We start from the raw sequence: 19800 nt of genomic DNA, 5'->3' as shown, positions 1-19800 counted from the left end.
AGGTTGAGACTTTCAGAAGTTGAAGGAAATGTATTGCTTTGATGGAATAATTGTTAAAGAATAAAGTTAATACAGTTATGTGCATGTCCTTACTAACATAAAGGTGGATAAAATATTCAAAGGTATGTCATCTTTGAGATGAATCAATATTAACTTGGCTTTCTTTTAATAATGTCTTGTAGAAGCCCATTGATTATTGTATAATACATGGCAGAAAAGTGATCTCAAAAGAACTGATACTGTGTTTGTACTTACAATACTTTGCCTTAAAAACGTCTGCCAAGAAACCACAGGTTTTCCTACATCCTCAATAAAGAACATATGAAATTTCCTTATGGCTACCCAAATACGTATCAGCTTCAACTGTACCAATTTATAATCCACCAAAATTCCTTAAGACAAAGAGCTGTTATGGGGTTATCCCACTCTGTTCTCTCAGAAACACACTGCTGACAGAAACCTCTCAATCCCTTCACTCATTCTGGAATTAATATTTTACATACCAGTAACAGTAATGCCTGGCTGTGACCTACTGTAACATAACATGATTAACCTGAAGACATACCAAATATGTGACCTCAAAAACCTTTTGTTAGATTGCTCCAATTGCTAGAACCAGCTCTTACAAGAAAAAGTTCTTTCCTACTGTCATCCATTATCCATTACAGGATTTGTAATCTGCATACATATGAATAAAACTTACAGAAGAGCAAAATAATACACTGATTTAAGTCCAGCAACTAATGTTTGAAATGGCTGTTCCTTACTTTATCTTGTTGGTAGTCTATGTGATTAGATAATTAAGATTTCTAAAATGTTTTGCAGTAAGCACATGATGACTATATGATTCAGTATGCAATGGTAGTGAACTTACTAACCAGGCTGGACAGAAAATGCATAGTTTTGCATACACACACACACACAAACATTAGAAATGTCATTTTTAGCTATAGGCTTCTGGTTTTATGACTTTTTCTTAAAAGAATCAATGTTCCAAAAATTGCAGTACACCATTAATGGCTGCCTATTTTGATATATTATTAACACATCAGGCACACAGAGTGCCTGGAGTCATGATGCCCATTATCTTTTCATCTGGCAGAGAGCTCATCAATACAGATAGTTTGGGCTGTATGTAATTTCTCTGTCAGCTTGGACGGCTGCACCAGTATTTTACTTGGGACATTCTCAAAACATAACATGTACTGTGCAGATCCCGTCCATCTGTGCACCACTCAAGCAATTTAGTTGACAGTTCCTGGAAGTGTTGACTTACTGCATGTACACAACTGATTGAACATCTACACCCACACTGGGTACACCTTGGATTTCTGGCTGTCCAGAAGCTTGGACATCCTAGTCAATATACAACATCCTCACACTCTATTACATTCACCTTTCAAAATCTTACTACTTACTAAGCAGAATAGTTCAACCTTTTATCTTATGATTTTTTAAATTACGTTAGAATTGGGATCTGAGATTACAAGCAGAGCTGTGATATCAACTACATTAGCCTTACATTATTCTTTCTCTGAGAAATTACCAGTATCTATTTTTTGCTGATGGTAAAAAAAATGAAAGGAATTAGGCAAGACTGTGTGACCAGCTGAGGCAGCTGCCCAGGCAGAGCTTCAGGGGAATACGCCGACACCCTGGTGCCAGGCTGTAGAGTGTGCCCTGCTCTTGTGCCAGCAGGAGCCAGCAGCAGTGATGTCCCTGTGGGAGGCATGCCTAGGCAGGGGAGCTTCTCTGCTTACTGACAGAGTTCCAGGAGCAGGCAAGCAGGTGAAGGAATACTGGAGTAAGAAAGAAAAAGTAAAGAAAGAGTTCACCCACCTTCCCTGTGATAGGCCCAAAAGGGCAGACAGAATGCATGATATGGAGGATTCCCTATCCTCTGTCCAATGCAGTGACCTAAATGGCAGGGGACAATGGTGACAAGTTCTTGCCAAGCGCAGCAAGCAAATCTCTGCAACTCCCTCCCTGCAGAATTTTGTGTTTTTTAATCATGGGTCAATTTACATGGCATTGAGCCTGCTGGTGACAGAGAGGGTACACCTTGTGGCAAAGCAGGAAAAGGATCTTTGCATAGGAGTTTTCAGGGCTCACTGGAAGACCTTTAAACTAAACTTGAAGAGAGAAGGGATAAAGCCATGTTCACTAGACATCAGCCTGCGGGTGGCACACTAGTGTTGGAGAGGCAGAGTGCTACAAAGATCCTTTGGTCTGCCATGTCAGTAAGGCAGGAACGAAGACCTATGTATGTGTCAGCAACAGCACAAGTTATTGATACATTAGAAAGCACAGAAACATCTGAGACTGTCATGCAGGAATTAGGGCTTCTCCCCCCAAAATGGTGGTGGGATCAATAGCCCAGCTGAAGTACATCCACACCAATGCATGTGGCATGGGCAACAAACAGGAGGAGCTGGAAGCTATTGGGCAGTAGGAAAACTCTGACATTATGGAAACATGGTGGGATGACTTGCACAACTGGGGTGCTTCAATAGATGGCTGCAAAATCTTCAGAAGGGATAGGAAAGGAAGGAGAGTTGGCAAGGTAGGCCTGAACATTAGGAGTGTTCTGATTGTCTAGAGCTTAATGATGGTGCCAATAGAGTTAAGTGTTTATGGGTAAAGATTCAGGGGAAGGGCGTCAAGGAAGATATCCTGGTGGGAGTTTGTTACAGGCCATCCAAGGAGGATGAAGACACAGATGAAGTATTCTGTAGGAAGCTAGGAGAAGGCTCATGCTTGCTAGCCCTTGTTCTCACGGGGAACTAAAACAAACAAGAACAGATGTCTGCTGATATACAACACAGCAAAGAGGAGATAGTCTGGGGAGGGTTCCTGGAGGAAATGAGAAACATGTATGGTTAGGTAAATTATTCTCAAGTTAACTTTTAACTCCTATGAGACTCAAACTACCTATGTTTAGATTAGTGGCATAGCTCATCTGTGTTTTGCACATTCCATGGATGTGTATATTTGGTGAAAATGAAATTACCATTCTATGAGAATAAACACTATTCCTACTGTAAAGTAGGAACTGTTCAATTTGTGTTGCAGCTGTATTGGAAATACTGAATTTCATTATAACCTACTGTATTTTTGATAGCATTATCTGAAAATTAAATATTAATGACTGGAGGAAATTAAAGCCTGCCATGGTTGTTGCAGTCTCTGCAACCTAAAGATGATCTGCAAAATGATGCTGAAAGCTTAGCTCAAACATAGGCTGTCCTGTTACAGTCAGGTCCACATTCCTGGAAGAACACTGAGAGAAAAAACATTCAGTATAATTGCACCGAGGACGTAAACCTCAGCAAGATCATAAATAACTGATATGAAGGAGGTATTAACAATTTTCAGGCCATGTAGTCACTTTGGAGGGTTAACCACATTTTGCCTATACAGTTCTGCATTTTGCTTTTTCCAACACAAATATACAATATCAGAAAGGGTTCTGGATTTGCTTTTTCCTTCTCTCCTGGGAAAAGAACTATATGTAAATTCTACCTAAAACTGTTGACGTTTAAATTTTAAAAAAAAAAAATTATGATCATGAGGCTAAGATTGTGCAGTTCATGATGATATTGATGCACTCACCAAATGTATGTAAAAAATTGCTGAGCATGGAGGGCGAGATCAAGCCTCTTCCACAAAAATACCCTGGAAGCTAGTCACGATACAGAGGAATCATCTGTTCTTGATCACTTCTGTTTATGCCTTCTTGTCTATCATGTTGAATGTATTTAAGTATTAATTCTGGTTCCTTTACTGAAAGTCACATTTAATTTGCTAGCTTGACTTTCTGAAAGTGCTGGCTACTCTTTCTCTATCTTTTTGACTCTGAATAATTAAATAATTTTTACAACCCATGCAAAAGGAAACATAGAGAGTTTATTTGAGAATATTCTACACCCTAATGTTTGGTCCATTCCTTTATGAGAATCTTGCCTCAAACCCATTGTTCACATGAGTTAAAGCAAGGTTTTAAACTTTCACCTCTAATGATACTATTTTAATAACAGATTTCTGTGTTACTCAGGATATTCAATAGTAGAACTTCTTCCATGTAATTTATTGGAACACTTCTAGTTCCTATACAATACATAGATGTTCACTGAACCAAAGGAAAAGTAAATGAAATTGATTACTCTATTCACATAATCTCCATAGGGATAAGTAGGGAAATTATTTTAGTATGGTACAAAGAAAGTGTTAGGAACTATTTCTGACACTGGTGTGTTTCAGTGAGCTCTGGATGCAGAAAAAGAAACTATGGAAAGGCTTTAATGGAAAAGAACCATAGAAATTATATGAAAGTGAAAGAAATTCCATGTAATTGGAATTTCAGAGTTCAAAGTTCCCAGTTCACTGAAAGAAGACTGGAAGAGGACCCTCAGAATATAGATGCACAAACACATTTGATTGGATAAGCACAGTTTAGTTGTAAAGCATAATTTTGTTTAAAGTACTTCGTAATTACTGCTTCCCCCTATCTGCTTCTAGACACTCTATGAATCCAAAGACATGCAATCAAATAACATCACCATGTATTGTCACTGGATTTCCCTGCATCCTGCAGCAGCATTAGTCACAACAGTTGAACAATGTTCAGGAACAAAGCAACATCCCCACCTTTAGTGAGGAAGACGCACTTTCCCTATTCAGTCTTTTTCCTGTTGCTATAAGGCAATGATATGTTTCAGCAATGAAAGATAGAACCTCACCAGAAATTCACTCAGTACAAATATTGGCCTCTGCTCCTTTTGGCCCTGAGCAAAAACTAATTCACAGGCTGTGATCAGAATTTTCATGTGAAAATCTGGAAGATGCTCATGAGTGAAGAAGCAATCCTGATTTCATGTGTTTCTTTGTAAGATATGAAACAAAGTTCAGATTTCAAGGACAACAAAATGACTCAAGAAACATATCCTGAGTTTGGGTTGTTGCCTTCTCTAATCCCGAAGTAAGATAATGAGTACCTTGGATGAAGGATAGAAGGCAGAATGGTAAGAATACTAATCTATTATATAGCATGTAATCATGAAGAAGACAGTCCTGGGTTCTAGGTTGTATAAAATCTGGCAAAGTCTGCTTTCTAAGTGAATTTGAATGTAATTTCTTAAATTAATAAATCAATTAGATTGATTTTATAGTGAATTAAATTAGCAATAAGTCTTCACTTAAAGAGAAATTAGTAATAATTACAGAATTTTAGACTGTACAAAGAAATGTGGTAAGTAATATACTGCTTGAAAATTTGGCCTAGTGGAAGAATTATGTAATTTATTAATTATTTAATATATCACACATTATGTATAATAACTAGAAGATTTTTTAAAGATGCATAATATATTTAGAAGAATTAGTATAATGCATTCATGTTAATATTATTATTAATAAGATTTTAATTAAGTTGTTATTTAAATATATATTAAACAGCAAAATTATAGCAGTCAATTGAATTAGTTTTTTCAGGTACTGCTAAACAATTGCAACTACACACTAATAGGTGCTGTTGTTTGAATCAGTACTAAATTTTTTCTAATAGTTTGAGTAGCTATGGTTTTGCTCACTCACTTACTTATAAGATTCCATTTTTATAAAAACATATAAGCTGTAGTGCTTCATTACAGAGAGTGGCAATTTAGATACTACATATCATCTAATAGTAGAGCTCTATCTTTGAAAAAAGAGAATAGCTGCCTTTCTAGTATACACTATACCAGATACTCTCTATTTCTCTCTAACCATATCATGAATATGTCTGAAATCCCTTGGTATAATTAAATTAAATTGCAGAATATGCTTGTGAAAATTTCCAGCTGTCTGACTTGTTAGACTTTGTGTCAGCAATCATAGTGCTGCAAAACGCAATGGTTGCAATACCAAAACCTGTAGTATCCATTCACATCAATGTGTTTGAAAATTCCCAAGCCATAAATTGTTCTTGGCTTGATGGTGCTTATATGGCTTATATATAACCTATGTACCATCTCTTGCAGTAAAAACACAGACATAAAATAAAAATGCAATCAATTTCTCTAAAATACCAAAAGCACCAAAAAGAATGAAAGATAAGGACATGTTCTTAATATGGAAGAATCACTTACTATTCTGCAATTGTCATTTTTTAAGTTTATTACTATAAACATGGTCGTATTTTGTTGTTTCTAGACATTAGTCCCCTCTTTACATTCACTGATTACATGTGATGAAGCTACTGGTCTTCGTTTCAGAACAGAAGCTCATAAGATTGTTCTACTTTCCAGTCACCAGTTTCTGGATTCCTTGCCAATATTAACAGTAACAGTTGAGCTCTGATTAAACTAGTTTAGGACACTCTTAAAAGAACACCTTAGTGGTCCTGTAGCATATAAGCCCTCAATCAACTTGCTAACCACTTGAAAAAAATGAAAGAAATTAGGAAGAAATTCTTTATTCAGAGGGTCGTGAAGCACTGGTTGAAGGCCAGGTTAGATGGGATCCTAAGCAACCTCATCTACCAAGTGTCAATCCTGCCCATGGCACAGGGGATTGGAACTACAGCTTCTTTAAGGTCCCTTCCAACCCAAAACCATTCTATGATCCTATGATTCTTTTTCACCTCTCTGAATGGATAGAAATAGGGAAGTAGATCTTCAACAGGCCCTGGTTCTGCCACTGTAGTCAGACAAAAATTCCTTGATTTCCAGAGTGTGTGGGCAACTCATCCTTAGATGGATGATGTCTAATGAAAAAGTAGGGAAGCCTCTCCATCTCAGATGGAATTTTCACTTACTTATTAGACTCTGGTAAATATCAAGCCTCTGAGCTGAGAAAGTGCAGAGCATCTAAGACTGGTGACTGCAGACAGAGCTAATGGAACATGTCTCAGAACTGTGAAACAGGTAGTATAAGATCTCATGGCTCAAAGCACTCAAAGAGGTAAATGCCTCAGACATCTGATAAAGAGAGCACTTAATACTTTTCTTCAGGTAGGTTTGTCCAGTCAGGTCTGGCTGACTTAGTAACTTACCCAGCATCCATCTCTGAATTACAGAAAACTGACTGTGAATCACTATTATAAATTATAAAAAAAAATATCATTAAAATGGCCAGTATACTGACGCCAGAAAGTTTTTGCTATGCTGTACTGAAGAGAACTGTTTCTGTTGTATTGGCCTTAACTCATACAGGATTCTAAGGGAGAAGAGAGATTGAAGGAATGCATCATTTCTCCAGTCAGAGAGCTTGGAATGAGGTGTCGAACGAGAAAAGTTGGTATTTTTTTGACTGTGAAAACAAGCCTAAGCAACTTTCCAATAGACGAGCTGTTAAAATGGCACTTGGTGAATGCCTGCTCATGGTCCAGCAAAATTAAGCAGCCCAGACTCTCAACCAACAACATAACCAAGTCCAGTGGTGGAATCCTCCAGCAGGAAGCTAAGTAGTTGCGACTTTGGACCCACATCCTTCAGAGATGCTGATGGCCACAGTCAGCCTGAACAGTCGGATTGTTGTCTTCCAGCATATACAGAAGTTTTCTGCAAGTGCTTTTCCTTCAGTAATGAAATTAAACATGAGATGTGGAAATTAACCATCTCTTTGGAGGAATGCAAATTCATGCATGAATTTGAGTTTGTAAACAAAAGTTAACTTTCTAAAATTTTTTTTTTTCCTTAACATAAAACATATTCTACAAAAACTCTCTTCCCCTACAAGAGGGACAATAGGAAAGACAGGAAGGGAGAGTGGTGACAGGATGAGGCTTAGCAACTTTAAACTAAAAGAGAGTAGGTTTAGACAAGATATTAGGAAAAAATTCTTTGCAGTGAAAGTGGTGAGATACTGGAACAGGTTGCCCAGAAAAGTGGTGATGAAAACAGAGAGAGTGACCCTGGGACAAAGACATGGCTTCTTCACACTTCAGATATGCTAATGCAGGATTGTAGGATATAGCATTGCAGATATACTAGATGATTTTTAAGTAAACAGATTGGAAGCCTATATCTCTGAACCCAAACAAGGAAGGAAGAACTTTGAAGGTTATCTTGATGATCTGATGCATGAGAGCTGTACAATGAAGACAAAGACTCACTTGTGTCACATGATGACCACCAAGACATCGGGAAGTACTTAAAACTACTGAAACCATTTCTATTGTAAAACAATCTAGACTAGAAGACTGAAATCCTTAGATTTTGTAGGTTTACTTTCTGGGGCTAAGTTCACATCAATTGTATCAGTGACATCTACAAAAGCAGGAGGGTAAGGCCCAGGATAATGATAAGCTTTTAAAACTCCAACAGCCATAAATACTTTCCACTAGATTTTCCACAATAGATTTTCCACAAATTTCTGAACACAGTCAAGTACTTGACATCAATTCTCAGTGGAGAAATTCTGAAGTAGGCACATTTCCATAGAACAACCATCAATTTCACATATTTTCTAGATTTTTAACTAAGGCTATATGAAGGAAAGGACAGGCTGAATTAGAAAATCTTGAAATCCCTGAGATTATAAGATCATAGAATTTTAAAGTTGCTAAAGATGTCTAAGATCACCAAGTCCAACCATTGACCTAGTACAATTCCATTCAGCACTAAACCATATTCCCAAGTGCCACATCCGCATGCCTTTTGAACACTTCGAGACATGATGTTTTCACTACTTCCCAGGCACCTTGTTTCATTGCCTGACCACCCTTTGAATTAGCAATTTTTGCTAACCTCCAATCAAAACCTCCCCAGGCACAACCTGAGGCCATTTCCTCTTGTCCTATTGCTTGTTTTTCATTGGGAGTAGAGGCCAAACCCACCTCACTACAACCTCCCTTCAGGTAGTTGTAGAGAACAATGATGTACCCATAAATGCATTTCTACAAGAAGTATTTGAAGGTCCCTCTGTTTATACTGGGTAGTGGAGGATATGAAAATATTTTCCATAAGTTTGACAGATATCACAAAAGCATCCGTTATTAATCAAATTTCTATTTGGTGTAAGCATCCAGAAGGCAATAAGATGATATGCAGTACTCTGTAAATGGTGGGTGAGGAGGAAGTCACCCTCTTTATTAAGTCTCAGGAGGATTTTAAATCAGCTTGTACAATCAAAGTGTCCTTTTTGGAAGGTGGCATCGAATGATTTGAGCTTACAGTGATTCTTGTGGCCACTAAAGACAGTGGCTATGTGGAGGAACAGTGCTGCAGGTGAAGGAAAAGGCTGAAAGTGTAAGTATCCTATATTCTATTTCTGTTATTCTGATGTGACACAGGGAGCTCACATCAGCTGTTACACCCATTCCTTCTACTAAAAGTTGTCCTGCTGCTCTACTCCTCTGAAAGTGAAGCCCTGAAACAGATGCAGACTTTAGTCATTCAAGGAGGAACATAATGTGCTGGGAGTGACCACAAGCTCTAGTAGATTGTAAATTGCAGATTGCTCAGATAAAGCAATGAGATATACATAAAGTGTTCCATTAAGATGTAGACTCTCAGTCTGTCTGTTCTTGGCCATGGAGCAGACGGAGCTTCCTTAGCATGAAAGAAGAGGAAGAATACTGAAGTTTACTCTCATTTTCTTCAGCTACAGTTTCCTGGCTGCCAGTTTCATGGAATTTGCTTTTTCCAAAATATTTCTAGTGCTTGGAATAATATACTTCCAGTGTTAGCAGAGTAGTTAAATGCACATAAAGCTAGCTAGCATTTCATCTTGATGGCAAGGTACATGACTTTGTGAAACTGATAAGGAATTATTTTATTATATCCATTATTTGGCCATAAAAGATGACAAAAATGAGCCTTCACTTAAGAAACAGCCTCCCATTCACTAATATGGTTTGTGAGAGTAACAGTACGGTATATTCCTGTACTGGGAATATGCTCATCACATAACTGATGAAGTTTAATGCTGTCCTGGAGGAAGACACTGCCAGAAAAATATACAAAAATGGGACACATTCACACAAATAGAGTAGGGAGTAAGGAAACAGCATGTGGCCAAGAATGAGAATACTCATTCTCCGTGAGCTTCACTGAAATGTAAACAAAAGCAGGAGAAAAGAATAAAAAAAAAAGGAAGAAATAAAAGTAAGTAAAAAGGAAAGTTGAAATAAATTAAATAAAGAAGCAAAGAACTCTGTGGCAAAAGAGTCATGCAGGCAAGATGCACAGTGAGGGTGCTCTGACTCAAACAAAGACTTTGACTGAGGTCAAAGTGTTCCTTCACTGTTGCACTGTAGGCATGAAAGCAGGCAGGGGCTATTCTCTGCACACTGCTGAAGCAATAAGAAAGAATCTTCAGAGTGAATACCAAACATCCAATTTGAATATACACATGGGACAAAAAATTTTTAAAATACTAGTGAAATAGGTGAAAAAGCTGTCTTCCCAATACAGCAAATTCAGAAAGAAATAAGTTGGCATGACTTCCAGTCTTTTGGATGAAGCACTGAAGACTTCAGTGAGAATGGACCAACATTCAAAACTAAGAAGTATTAAATTTCAAAATTAATTTAATAAAATTTTCTTTGACAAATTTCAGTTGTGGATAACACTACAGGGACACTTCAGAGTTAACACAGACTGGTAGAGAAGCCAGCATGTATTGACAGTATTTGGTGCTCAAAGCAGGCTACTGCCAAATCGGCCTAAGCTAAGGAATCACAGACACATGGTATGAAAGCAGTACACCATCATGTATTAACAATTTTTCATATTAAGAAATAGAAGAAGCCTGCTGAAAAAAACACTTCTTGGTTTCAGTATTTTTCCACTAATCTCTGTTCATAGGAATTAATAGGACTTGAATAATTGGGATTTTTGACATATGACAAAAAGAGAAAAATTTGTATTGTGAAAACTCAGAAATCTTTGATCACTTAACAAATTTCTAGCAGATCATGCCATTGGGAAAACACCCAAGCACAGAAAATGACAAAAAAATCCAGTAACACAAAGGTTCTTGAACGCAGGTCTGACACCTTGAGTATCTTGAGCCTTGCAGTGTTATTCTTAGCATTTCAAATGGTAGCACCTATGTATATGTAGCAATGCTGATTCCCATTCACACCCTTTTCTACTTTTGCATTTTTTTTACAATAAAGTCTGTTGCAAATATGTAATTTATGCTTATATTTCCAGCAATAACTATAATTCTATATATTTCCTCTGAAAAACAACCTCGCACTCTATCGCATGCAAGACATTCTGCCCCATTAAAATCTTAGGCTGAAGGAATCCACCTTTTTTTCCTTGAAGTAGTTAACTCACAATTTAATATAACAAGATAATGCCACTCTTTAAATCTGTATTATATGTCTTACCACTAGATCAGGATGACACTTGTAATTAAATTATTTCCAAGTAGTATTCACAGTTTACATTGCACTGTTTTTCACATTATTCGAGCAAACTGCCTTAAGCGCAATCTACACATCTCACAAAATAAAAACAGAAAGCAATTGTGTTTTAATAAGCTACAGAAAATAAAAGAGTCACCCACGTACTTTTAATACTATTTTTTTAAAGTACGCTCTGCTGTTTTTTTATTTTGTATTCTACTTGATTACCTTAGGATATACTTAGGAGTCTGACTTAGAACTGCTAAACTGTTTGATTTTCTCTGTAATCCCCCATATTCCTTCCTGATGGCTTCAGCTCCCATTTGATGTCTGCTCTGACCTCTTAAGACGAATCTATTTTCTTCTCATAACTTACAAATATGCTTCAGTGCTTGTAGTCAATATCTAGTATTTTGTTATTAGTTCTTCTCTATCTCTACCCAACTCTCACTGTGATGATAGAATCAGTTCCTTTGTTCAACTGCTATTCTTTATTATTTCATGACTTTCAGATCATTGGTACTTAAGATAGTCTTCCATTCCCTGCTCTCTCTCACCTGTTATTAATTATAATTATATCCATTTTTTTGAGGTTTGTAAAGCTTTGTTCCTCCTTTGCACTGTAATGTCCACTTTGCACTCCTTCAGCTCTGTATGTTAACAGCCAAATATGCAGCTCCTAGTGTGCTAGCAGTGCACCAGTGCTCTGCTTACTTGCTCTGTGAAGAATGTGCTCTTTCCAATGGCCAACCAAATGTTTTTCTCAAGCTAAACTGACCTTTGTCTCCACGCCTTTTCACCACCTTTATTGGCCAGTTCTCTACTCCTTTTATTTCCAAGTCTCTCTATGCATTAATTACAAGAAAACACAACAGGAAATTCATTATCCCATCAGAATTTTCTCTTTGACACCTTCCATGTTCTTGCATATCTGTTTTTAAGTTGATGTCCTCTCTTTTATACTCTCTGTACTCTGCATCACTAACACTTGCTTACCCAATTCTCCTTTTCAGTCTCTCATTTACCTTCAGATCCTTAACAGAAAGTAGACAGAAAATGTATTTTGCCTTTTCCACCACAGAAAAAACCCTCAACTGCCCTCTCCAACAGCTCTGCTATCCTTTTGCTTCTAAATCATTAAGCATGCTACTTAAAACTGATCATAATCACCACCGACCCACTGCAGTCACTGAGTCGACTGTGAGTGTATCAGATTAAAAGGTCTATCTAGTCTAGTAAATTCTCCCTAGAAGTGGCCAAAAGCAGATGGTTACCAAAAAAAAAAGAGTGTGAGAAGTACAGCTACTATATCTATGCTGATGACTGACATTAGTTTTCTGTTTCAGATTTCTCTCTCCTGTCAAATCTAAAGCATTACTCTGCTTCTACTACATTTTGTATGGATTTTACCACTCAATTAGGTTCATTAAAATCTCTAAGATTTTCCTGTCCCAGCACAGTTTTGTCACTCCAAAACAAGAATTTGTTCTTGGAATTATCTTAAATTTAAATATCTATTTTGATACTCCTGTTCTCAATATTTCTAAGCTTGCATGTACTTTCTAATTAGCATATCTAAGACTATTAATACATAAAAAAATAATTTCTCATCATTACTTTTGTCTCAATTACTATAACACATATTTTAAGCTTATGACAAAAGTAATTTTCTCAGCAAGTGCAAAACTGCTTCAAGTACAATTCCTTTTATTCCACCACTTTGACCATGTTACTGGCCTTCTTTCTCCACTATGATGGACCCTCCTCTCCATCACATGAAATTAAAAAGACTTGATTTGATTTTTAAGTCCTTCCAGGCATTTATTGACATATTAATTACCTTTTAATGACTACTCAGGCATTGAATCTCATTTCCATTCTGTTCATGATACCTGTCTACCAACTATCTTATTTTCCAACAGCCCTTGCACAGTGCCTTCATATTCAAAGGATGCCTGCAAAGCTTCATTATTTTCTTTTTAAAAAGCCTCTTAAAACACATCCCATTTGAGATGCCAAAAACTGAATTATTGTTAGAAATGGCTAGTGTACCAGTGGTCTCAGTACCAGCACTAGTGTACCATAGATTTGTTCCTTATCTCTTGTTCAAATTTCTTTGTAAATTGTCCAATATTAGAACAATCCTTTTTGTTCTTTTTTGTCCACTGACATACAGAATAGCACAATGTATTCTTCTGGATCTTCAGGACAGGGAGAGACATTAATAGATTGTTCTTAGTACATTTTGCAGTTTAGAATGTATAATTGGAGGTTTCAGCCTTTTCCCTTTCCTCTTCGTAGTTATGCCTAGAAGAACTTAATGCTATCATTCAGCTGAGCATAGTAATTAGCAAAAACTTTTACTAAACATTTAATAAGCAATTTTTTCTGGACACTGATCTCCATATTGAAGTAGCTGAAGAACTTGACTATTGCACTTTTTAGTGTAACACACATTCACATACCTGCAGTCTGCTATGTAGTTTTGCTCGTGCTTATCTAGTTGATGCCAGTGAGCTTTCTTAAATGAGTGAGGATTACACACATTAACAAAATTTGGAAGAGTGGAACCTTACCTTTCCTTAATTTTTTCTGTTTTAAGAAATCAGGCCTAACAAGTAAGCACTTACTCTTTAAACTAAGTTTTATGATCTTTCTGGTATCAGAAAAGGTGTTGAACTGCTACACAATTAGGTTTTAAATTAGCACATCTATCTACTGTATCACTTTTGGAATAGGTCCATTTCACTGAAGTACCAGAATATAATGTTTTAATGAACAGGATTTATCAAACATCTAACATAACACTATTTTATGACAGACTACACTAACAGTCTGGAAAAGGCTACTCTCTAAATATCTTTACTATTCACTTATAGAAGTGACAGGTTTTAGCACCAAAGTATATATTCTCTACCTCTGCAGGATTCTATTCCACTTTTAAACATTAATTCTGAATCTTACAAGAGCACTGGCATTCTTCAATATGCATTCATACTTAAGTGCAAGCCTATGAACTAATCTTCTAACAGCATAAAAATTAGATAGCACCAATAAAAATAAAACAATGTGTTTATAGTTCTTTTAGGAATATATTTCCTTTAGGAAGGAAATCTGTACAAATTATAACCTTAACAAACTAATAAAAATATTTCTTTTTGCACTTTGTTTTTTTTTGTTAATCTCAAATATACTTCCAAATGAGTTTAATTTCCAAGTCATACATTTGAAGTTTCTTTCTGCTTTTTAAGTCCTTCCAAAACCTCCTGCTCAAAGCAGTTTTTATTATAGTTTGAGGGGCAGTAAGGGAATTTTCTAGTTATTAACATAGCCCTGCCTATTATTGGATCAAACTCCACCCTGCCAATGGAGCAAGTCCAGCAACATGAATGTGTATTTTCATTAATGGACTAGTGCAAAGTTAAATATGTCTTTCTGATATGATCCTAAGAAGGATACTGAAAAATTCCAAATCTCTGTTATACATCATACCAAATGTCATCAACCTGTTTGTGGGCTCATCTTCCACTGCTAGCCCATGGGTTAATTTGGGATTTTGTTCATGTTTTAAGGTTTATTTCTATATAAAACCTATGTGTTTCCAGGATTAGATTCTTAAAAGTAAATTATGTAGTAGTTGCTGAATCTGGAACTGGAACACTGAGACTGCAAGAATTTCTATCAAAATAGAAATATTCTGTTTCTTGAATGCACTGCCCCAGGAGACACACCCCTTGGAGATAAATTTGCCTTCCATGAAGCAATGGAAACCACAGAACATGTTAGCTATTAAATGGAATATTCACATCTATTCCAACATCCTGAATGACAAGGTAGAAAAATCTCTTCTTTCTTAAGTCTCTACACGTTGTAAAGTTCCTTAAATACATGAGGTGAAAGCAAACCTGAAGAGCTGTAGTAAATCTGCACAGACCTGAGAGTAAATAGGCCAGGTTTGTACAGACCTGGTACAAATCTGCATTCACCTGAGAAAAAGCTATTTTTTTTAATAGCACCAGTTTTCTCTCCTATGACACTCTACAAAATTCTAGTAAGTAAGAGACTGGTAGAGACAATTCTGGGAAGATGTACTGAGGCAGACTACTGGTTGTTGAGAGACTAAACTACCCCTGTCCAAATACTGTATCTAAAGTAATGCAAGAAGTCCTGCTTTTTTGGGAACTTCTAAGTACATTCACTACTGCAGCTGATGATGTTTCAAATTCCTTCTGTACTGAAATGGTCTCACTCAGCTTTTTGCCAAAACTAACCAAAAAGTTACCTTAAAACAAGCTTTTGTGTAATGTAGAAAACTACTCAGAACCAAAAGTTTAAGCCATGTCAGTTGCTAAAAGCAGCCAATATTATTATAGTCAAGAGTATGGGGGAGTGAGTAAGTGCATTTTAAGACTGATTCCCCTTATAAAATTACACAGATGACTCCAGTTTGAGACTTCCTTTAAGATTCTGTTACTACAAGAGGAATATTCTGGATAGGAAACTGAGAAAGGTACTACTGTGTTCCCTCAAAGAGATGGGTGATCTTTTGGGTGCCAGGAATTTGACCTCAGGATTATATGTCCAACTTATTATTTGAGTTGCAATTCCATGAAATCTTTCTATATGCTATTTTGTCAAGAAAGAAAGGACAGACTTAAATGACTTACCTAAAAAATTAAAAACATGGTTAAGAATAAATTAAGTATTAAGCTATTGAATGAGAAATATGAATCTGGTTCCTTTCACTCCCCCCCCACCCCCAACTCTACCAAAAAAAAAAAGGAAAGAAAAGGCGACAACTAACGCAATGAGTGGCATTTAACCTTTGTCTCTTCAGTTTCTTTCTACTTCCCTTGTAAGCTTGGCCAAACTTTGTTGCTTACTGTGTCATCTACTGACTCTATTCTGCTTCCACAGAAACCGAAAAGCTGTTCTTCAAACTTGAGCTTGATTCTGCTGTCCACAGATAGATGTCTAATGACTTTTCAGATGTCCTTTAATATCCACTTGGCCTCCATCTGCCGTTCCAGAGTCCCTCATAAGTTCTGTCATATCTGCTATTCTGTGTACACATTTTGGCTACATTAGGACGTCTCAAACAGTACTAGATGCCTCGCTGCAGGCAACTGTGTCGTATCTTTGCTGTCAATTTTCAGATAGTATAATTGCAAAGTATTGCTATTGTTAGCTTTGCTAGGAAAAGGATGAGATTGCTTTGGATATGCAAAAAAAGAAAGACTTTTTCAAAGGGTAGAAAAAGCCAAAAGGATTAAACCCCATGCCAAACAATGTCTGTGTGGAAACAGAAGCACCTTCATTTTTTGGATTGTTTTACAAATCCTTTACTTTTTTACATCATAATGATTCCATCCAGGAAAGTTTACCAAAACCTTTCCTTTGAGAATTTATGAAGGAAAAAAAATTGAAGTCTACTGGGTCTGAAAGTACTTGCCCATAATCTGAACAGCTGTAAGCAAATACTCGAGATATTCTGTATCCAAGGAATGCTTCTCACCTTCACACACCTACCATTACCATCCAACCATGTCTTTTCTATAAAACTCCAATCAAACACAGGCACGGAAAAATGACCCGAGTGCTCTGGCCTTTGAGAGCTCCATCATCTTTGAGCTCTTAGGATCAAAACTAAAAAAAGATACAATTATCTTACTAAATGTGTTCCTCAGATGTTATAAAGCATCATTTCCAAGACGGAATTTAAAGCCTCTAAAGAATTCTGATATGCAAAGTGGTATTAAGGCTTCCCTAAGAGATCTGGTGGAGCTTTAGGTTTCTCCCCCCACGTCTCCCTGAACATGCTACCACTACAATTCTCTAACTCCCATCTCATGTTTTGAGGCTACTGAAACAGAGATGTGGAAAATGTTACTGCACATTTCAGCTCCTGAAACAGCTACTGGTGGACAGAACTTTCAGAGTGGTCTACTGCTCTGAATTGTGCCAAGACTGATAATTCACCTCCTTTTATATTTTTACAGTAGATGACAGACAACAGAAGCATTCTTCCCTTCTCCCCTCTGGACCTCAAGTTGAAGAAAGAAAAAAATCAACCTTTGACTGAGTCTTGAACAAAAAATAAAGACATGCTTAAAATTTAGGAAGTCAATCTGGGAGATCCAAGTTTTCTGTCACATCTCAGCATGATTTAACTACTTACAGAATTTACCAACCTCTAAAGACCATTTCTACAGCAAACCAAAAACTAGAAGAACATAACACAACCAAATCAGTACACATTTTAGTATGTAACTGGTCTTAAAAACCAACTTCAAGTAGGTGCAAGTCCTAGCTGGTGAGGCATATAGGATCTTCTGCTGTATTTTCCAAAAACCTTGGAAGTAAAAGTAAGAATAATTATGTTTAAAAAAAAAGACTGAAAAGACATACTTTTTTTAAAAGAATAAATTACCTGACAAGGCTTTTTCATTTTAATGGCTATAACATGGTATCTGTAACAGCAGAGTTCACAGGTCCATGACCCTCTTTCACTTATCCACTTTAAGAGGCAAAGCTGATGCGTATATCGTACCGAGCCATCGCAGCGGCAAGGGTTTAACAATTCACCCTGGAAAGGCAATACAGAAACATCAACTTTAAAGGAACCCTTCATGTACATGTACATTCAATACCAAAATATTTAGGGGTCTGTAACAATGCCATGGTCTCAATTTCACTATCTGGAAAAACATGTATTTTTGGTTATGAAATACTCAAAAATATAACTGTCTTAAAAATACCCAGTTGTTTCTACTGAGAAAAGCCAGAAAGCTGTCTACACATGTTCACGTACCTATGTGAAACAACTGAAATATTACCATGCATAAAAGAACAGTACCATCAGCCATTTCAAATATCTCAAAAGGTACCAGAAGTGGTTGGATACATTTCTACAACAGCTATTTGAAGTCATCACTCAGAAAGAAATGTGTGATGTCACGATTCCAAGAGAACCTTGCTCTTGGAGCATGGCTCTGTGCTGTCCAGCTAGCCAGCTGTCAGCCAGGACCTTAAAAAATGTAAGTAAGCACTTCCCCCAGTAGTTTCTGTATTATATAAATCAGTTATTCTCTTCTTTCCAACTCCAAGACAAGCTATAAAACGCTAGTTACACATCCATTGCTGATATTATGCCCCGTAACGTCACGACAGAGATGATACTTGGAGGTCTTCTCAGCATTACCTGTAAGCTAACACTCTCATTTCAAAGTCCAACAGGAACCTGAGAAATTCGTACTGTGTAGAGTCCCTCAGAGGTGAACCAGGGAGTGCGAGCGCCAGAGGACACCCAGCGTGCAAGCCAGACACGGCAAAATCCTGAATTCTCCCAAAGCTTTGCGCCGGCTCAGGTTCGCCCCAGGCTTTTGCCACAACCAGCGCGCACAGCGGCAGCCGGGGAGGGCGATTCCTGCCGGGGAGCGACGCCGAGATCAGCACCAGGGACAGGGCTCGACCCCGGAGCCGAGGGCGCGAAGGCGTGCGGAGCTCCGGCCGCCCGCCCCGGCGCCGCTGCTCACCTGCTCGGGGCCCTGGAAGCAGATCTTGCAGATGGGGCCGGCCCCGCCGGCGTGCCCGCCGCTGCCGCTCTCGCTGCTGCTGCACACCGAGCGCGTCTCGGGCTTGTCGCCGCCGGCGGCCCCGCTCTCCGAGCCGCCCCTCCGGCCCTCGCCCTCCTCGGGGGTGTCCCCGCTCGCCTCCCCCGCCCCGGCCGGCAGCTCCAGCGGGGCGGCGGCGGCTTGCGGCGGCTCTTCGGCAGGGAGCACGACGCTCCCGGAGGCGCAGCTCATGCCCCGGGGCACCCGGCGGGCGGGCGGCACGCGCGGGGGGACGGGGCGAGGGAGGGACGGAGGGAGAGAGGGGAGGAGGGAGGGAGAGAGGGAAGGAAGGAGGGAGGGAGGCGCGGGTCCGGCACCGGGCACCGCCACCGCCGCCCCCGCACCGCTCCGGGAAAGCCGCCGCCCTCGGCAGCGCCCTGGCGCCTGCCCAGCCGGGAGGAATCCCTGCCCCTTTCCGGGACGAAAATCCCTGCCTGCTCTCCTGCCCGCCCCCCGGCGTTCCTGCCCTCAGCACCGGCTTCCCCCGCGGCCCCTGCCCCGCCCCGCGGGCACTGCCTTCCCTTCCTTTCCCTTCGTGGGCACGTCCTGGCCCCGCTCCCGGCGCCCAGTGCTCAGGAGGCTCCTTAAGCACGGGCCCCCAGCGCCGCAGGATTCCGCCCTTCAGGGGACACCTACAGATCTTTCTGCTTTATCGGGGGTTTGGCTGCAGGAGGTTGCAGAACGAATATTCAACAGTTGTTCTTTGGGTGTGAAACAGTAGCTCTCCCTGTCTTCTGTGGCTGCCTTTCCCCCCCCCCCCCCCCCGCCCCCCCCGCCCATGCCCTTGCTTCTCTCATTTCCAGAACACAACAAAAATTCCGAACATATTTCCCAACATGGCAAGAGGTC

General features: G+C 38.9%; 1 protein-coding gene across 1 annotated transcript in view; it reads right to left on the bottom strand.

Annotated features, from left to right (window-relative positions):
• Positions 1-19152, bottom strand: part of MARCHF11 (membrane associated ring-CH-type finger 11) — a 32210-nt gene extending 13058 nt beyond the window's left edge. The window contains exons 1-2 of the mRNA XM_039714797.1: positions 18874-19152; positions 17769-17924 (exon numbers count right to left, since the gene is read on the bottom strand). Coding sequence (XP_039570731.1) covers positions 17769-17924; positions 18874-19143 — 426 coding nt within the window. The 5' untranslated portion in view covers positions 19144-19152. The remainder of the gene's footprint in view (positions 1-17768; positions 17925-18873) is intronic.
• Between the last annotated feature and the right edge of the window lie 648 nt (positions 19153-19800).

The sequence above is a fragment of the Passer montanus genome, unplaced genomic scaffold (genome assembly GCF_014805655.1).
Source record: "Passer montanus isolate IOZ18808 unplaced genomic scaffold, ASM1480565v1 scaffold31, whole genome shotgun sequence".
NCBI lineage: Eukaryota > Metazoa > Chordata > Aves > Passeriformes > Passeridae > Passer > Passer montanus.
This window is presented reverse-complemented; position numbering and strand designations above follow the sequence as displayed.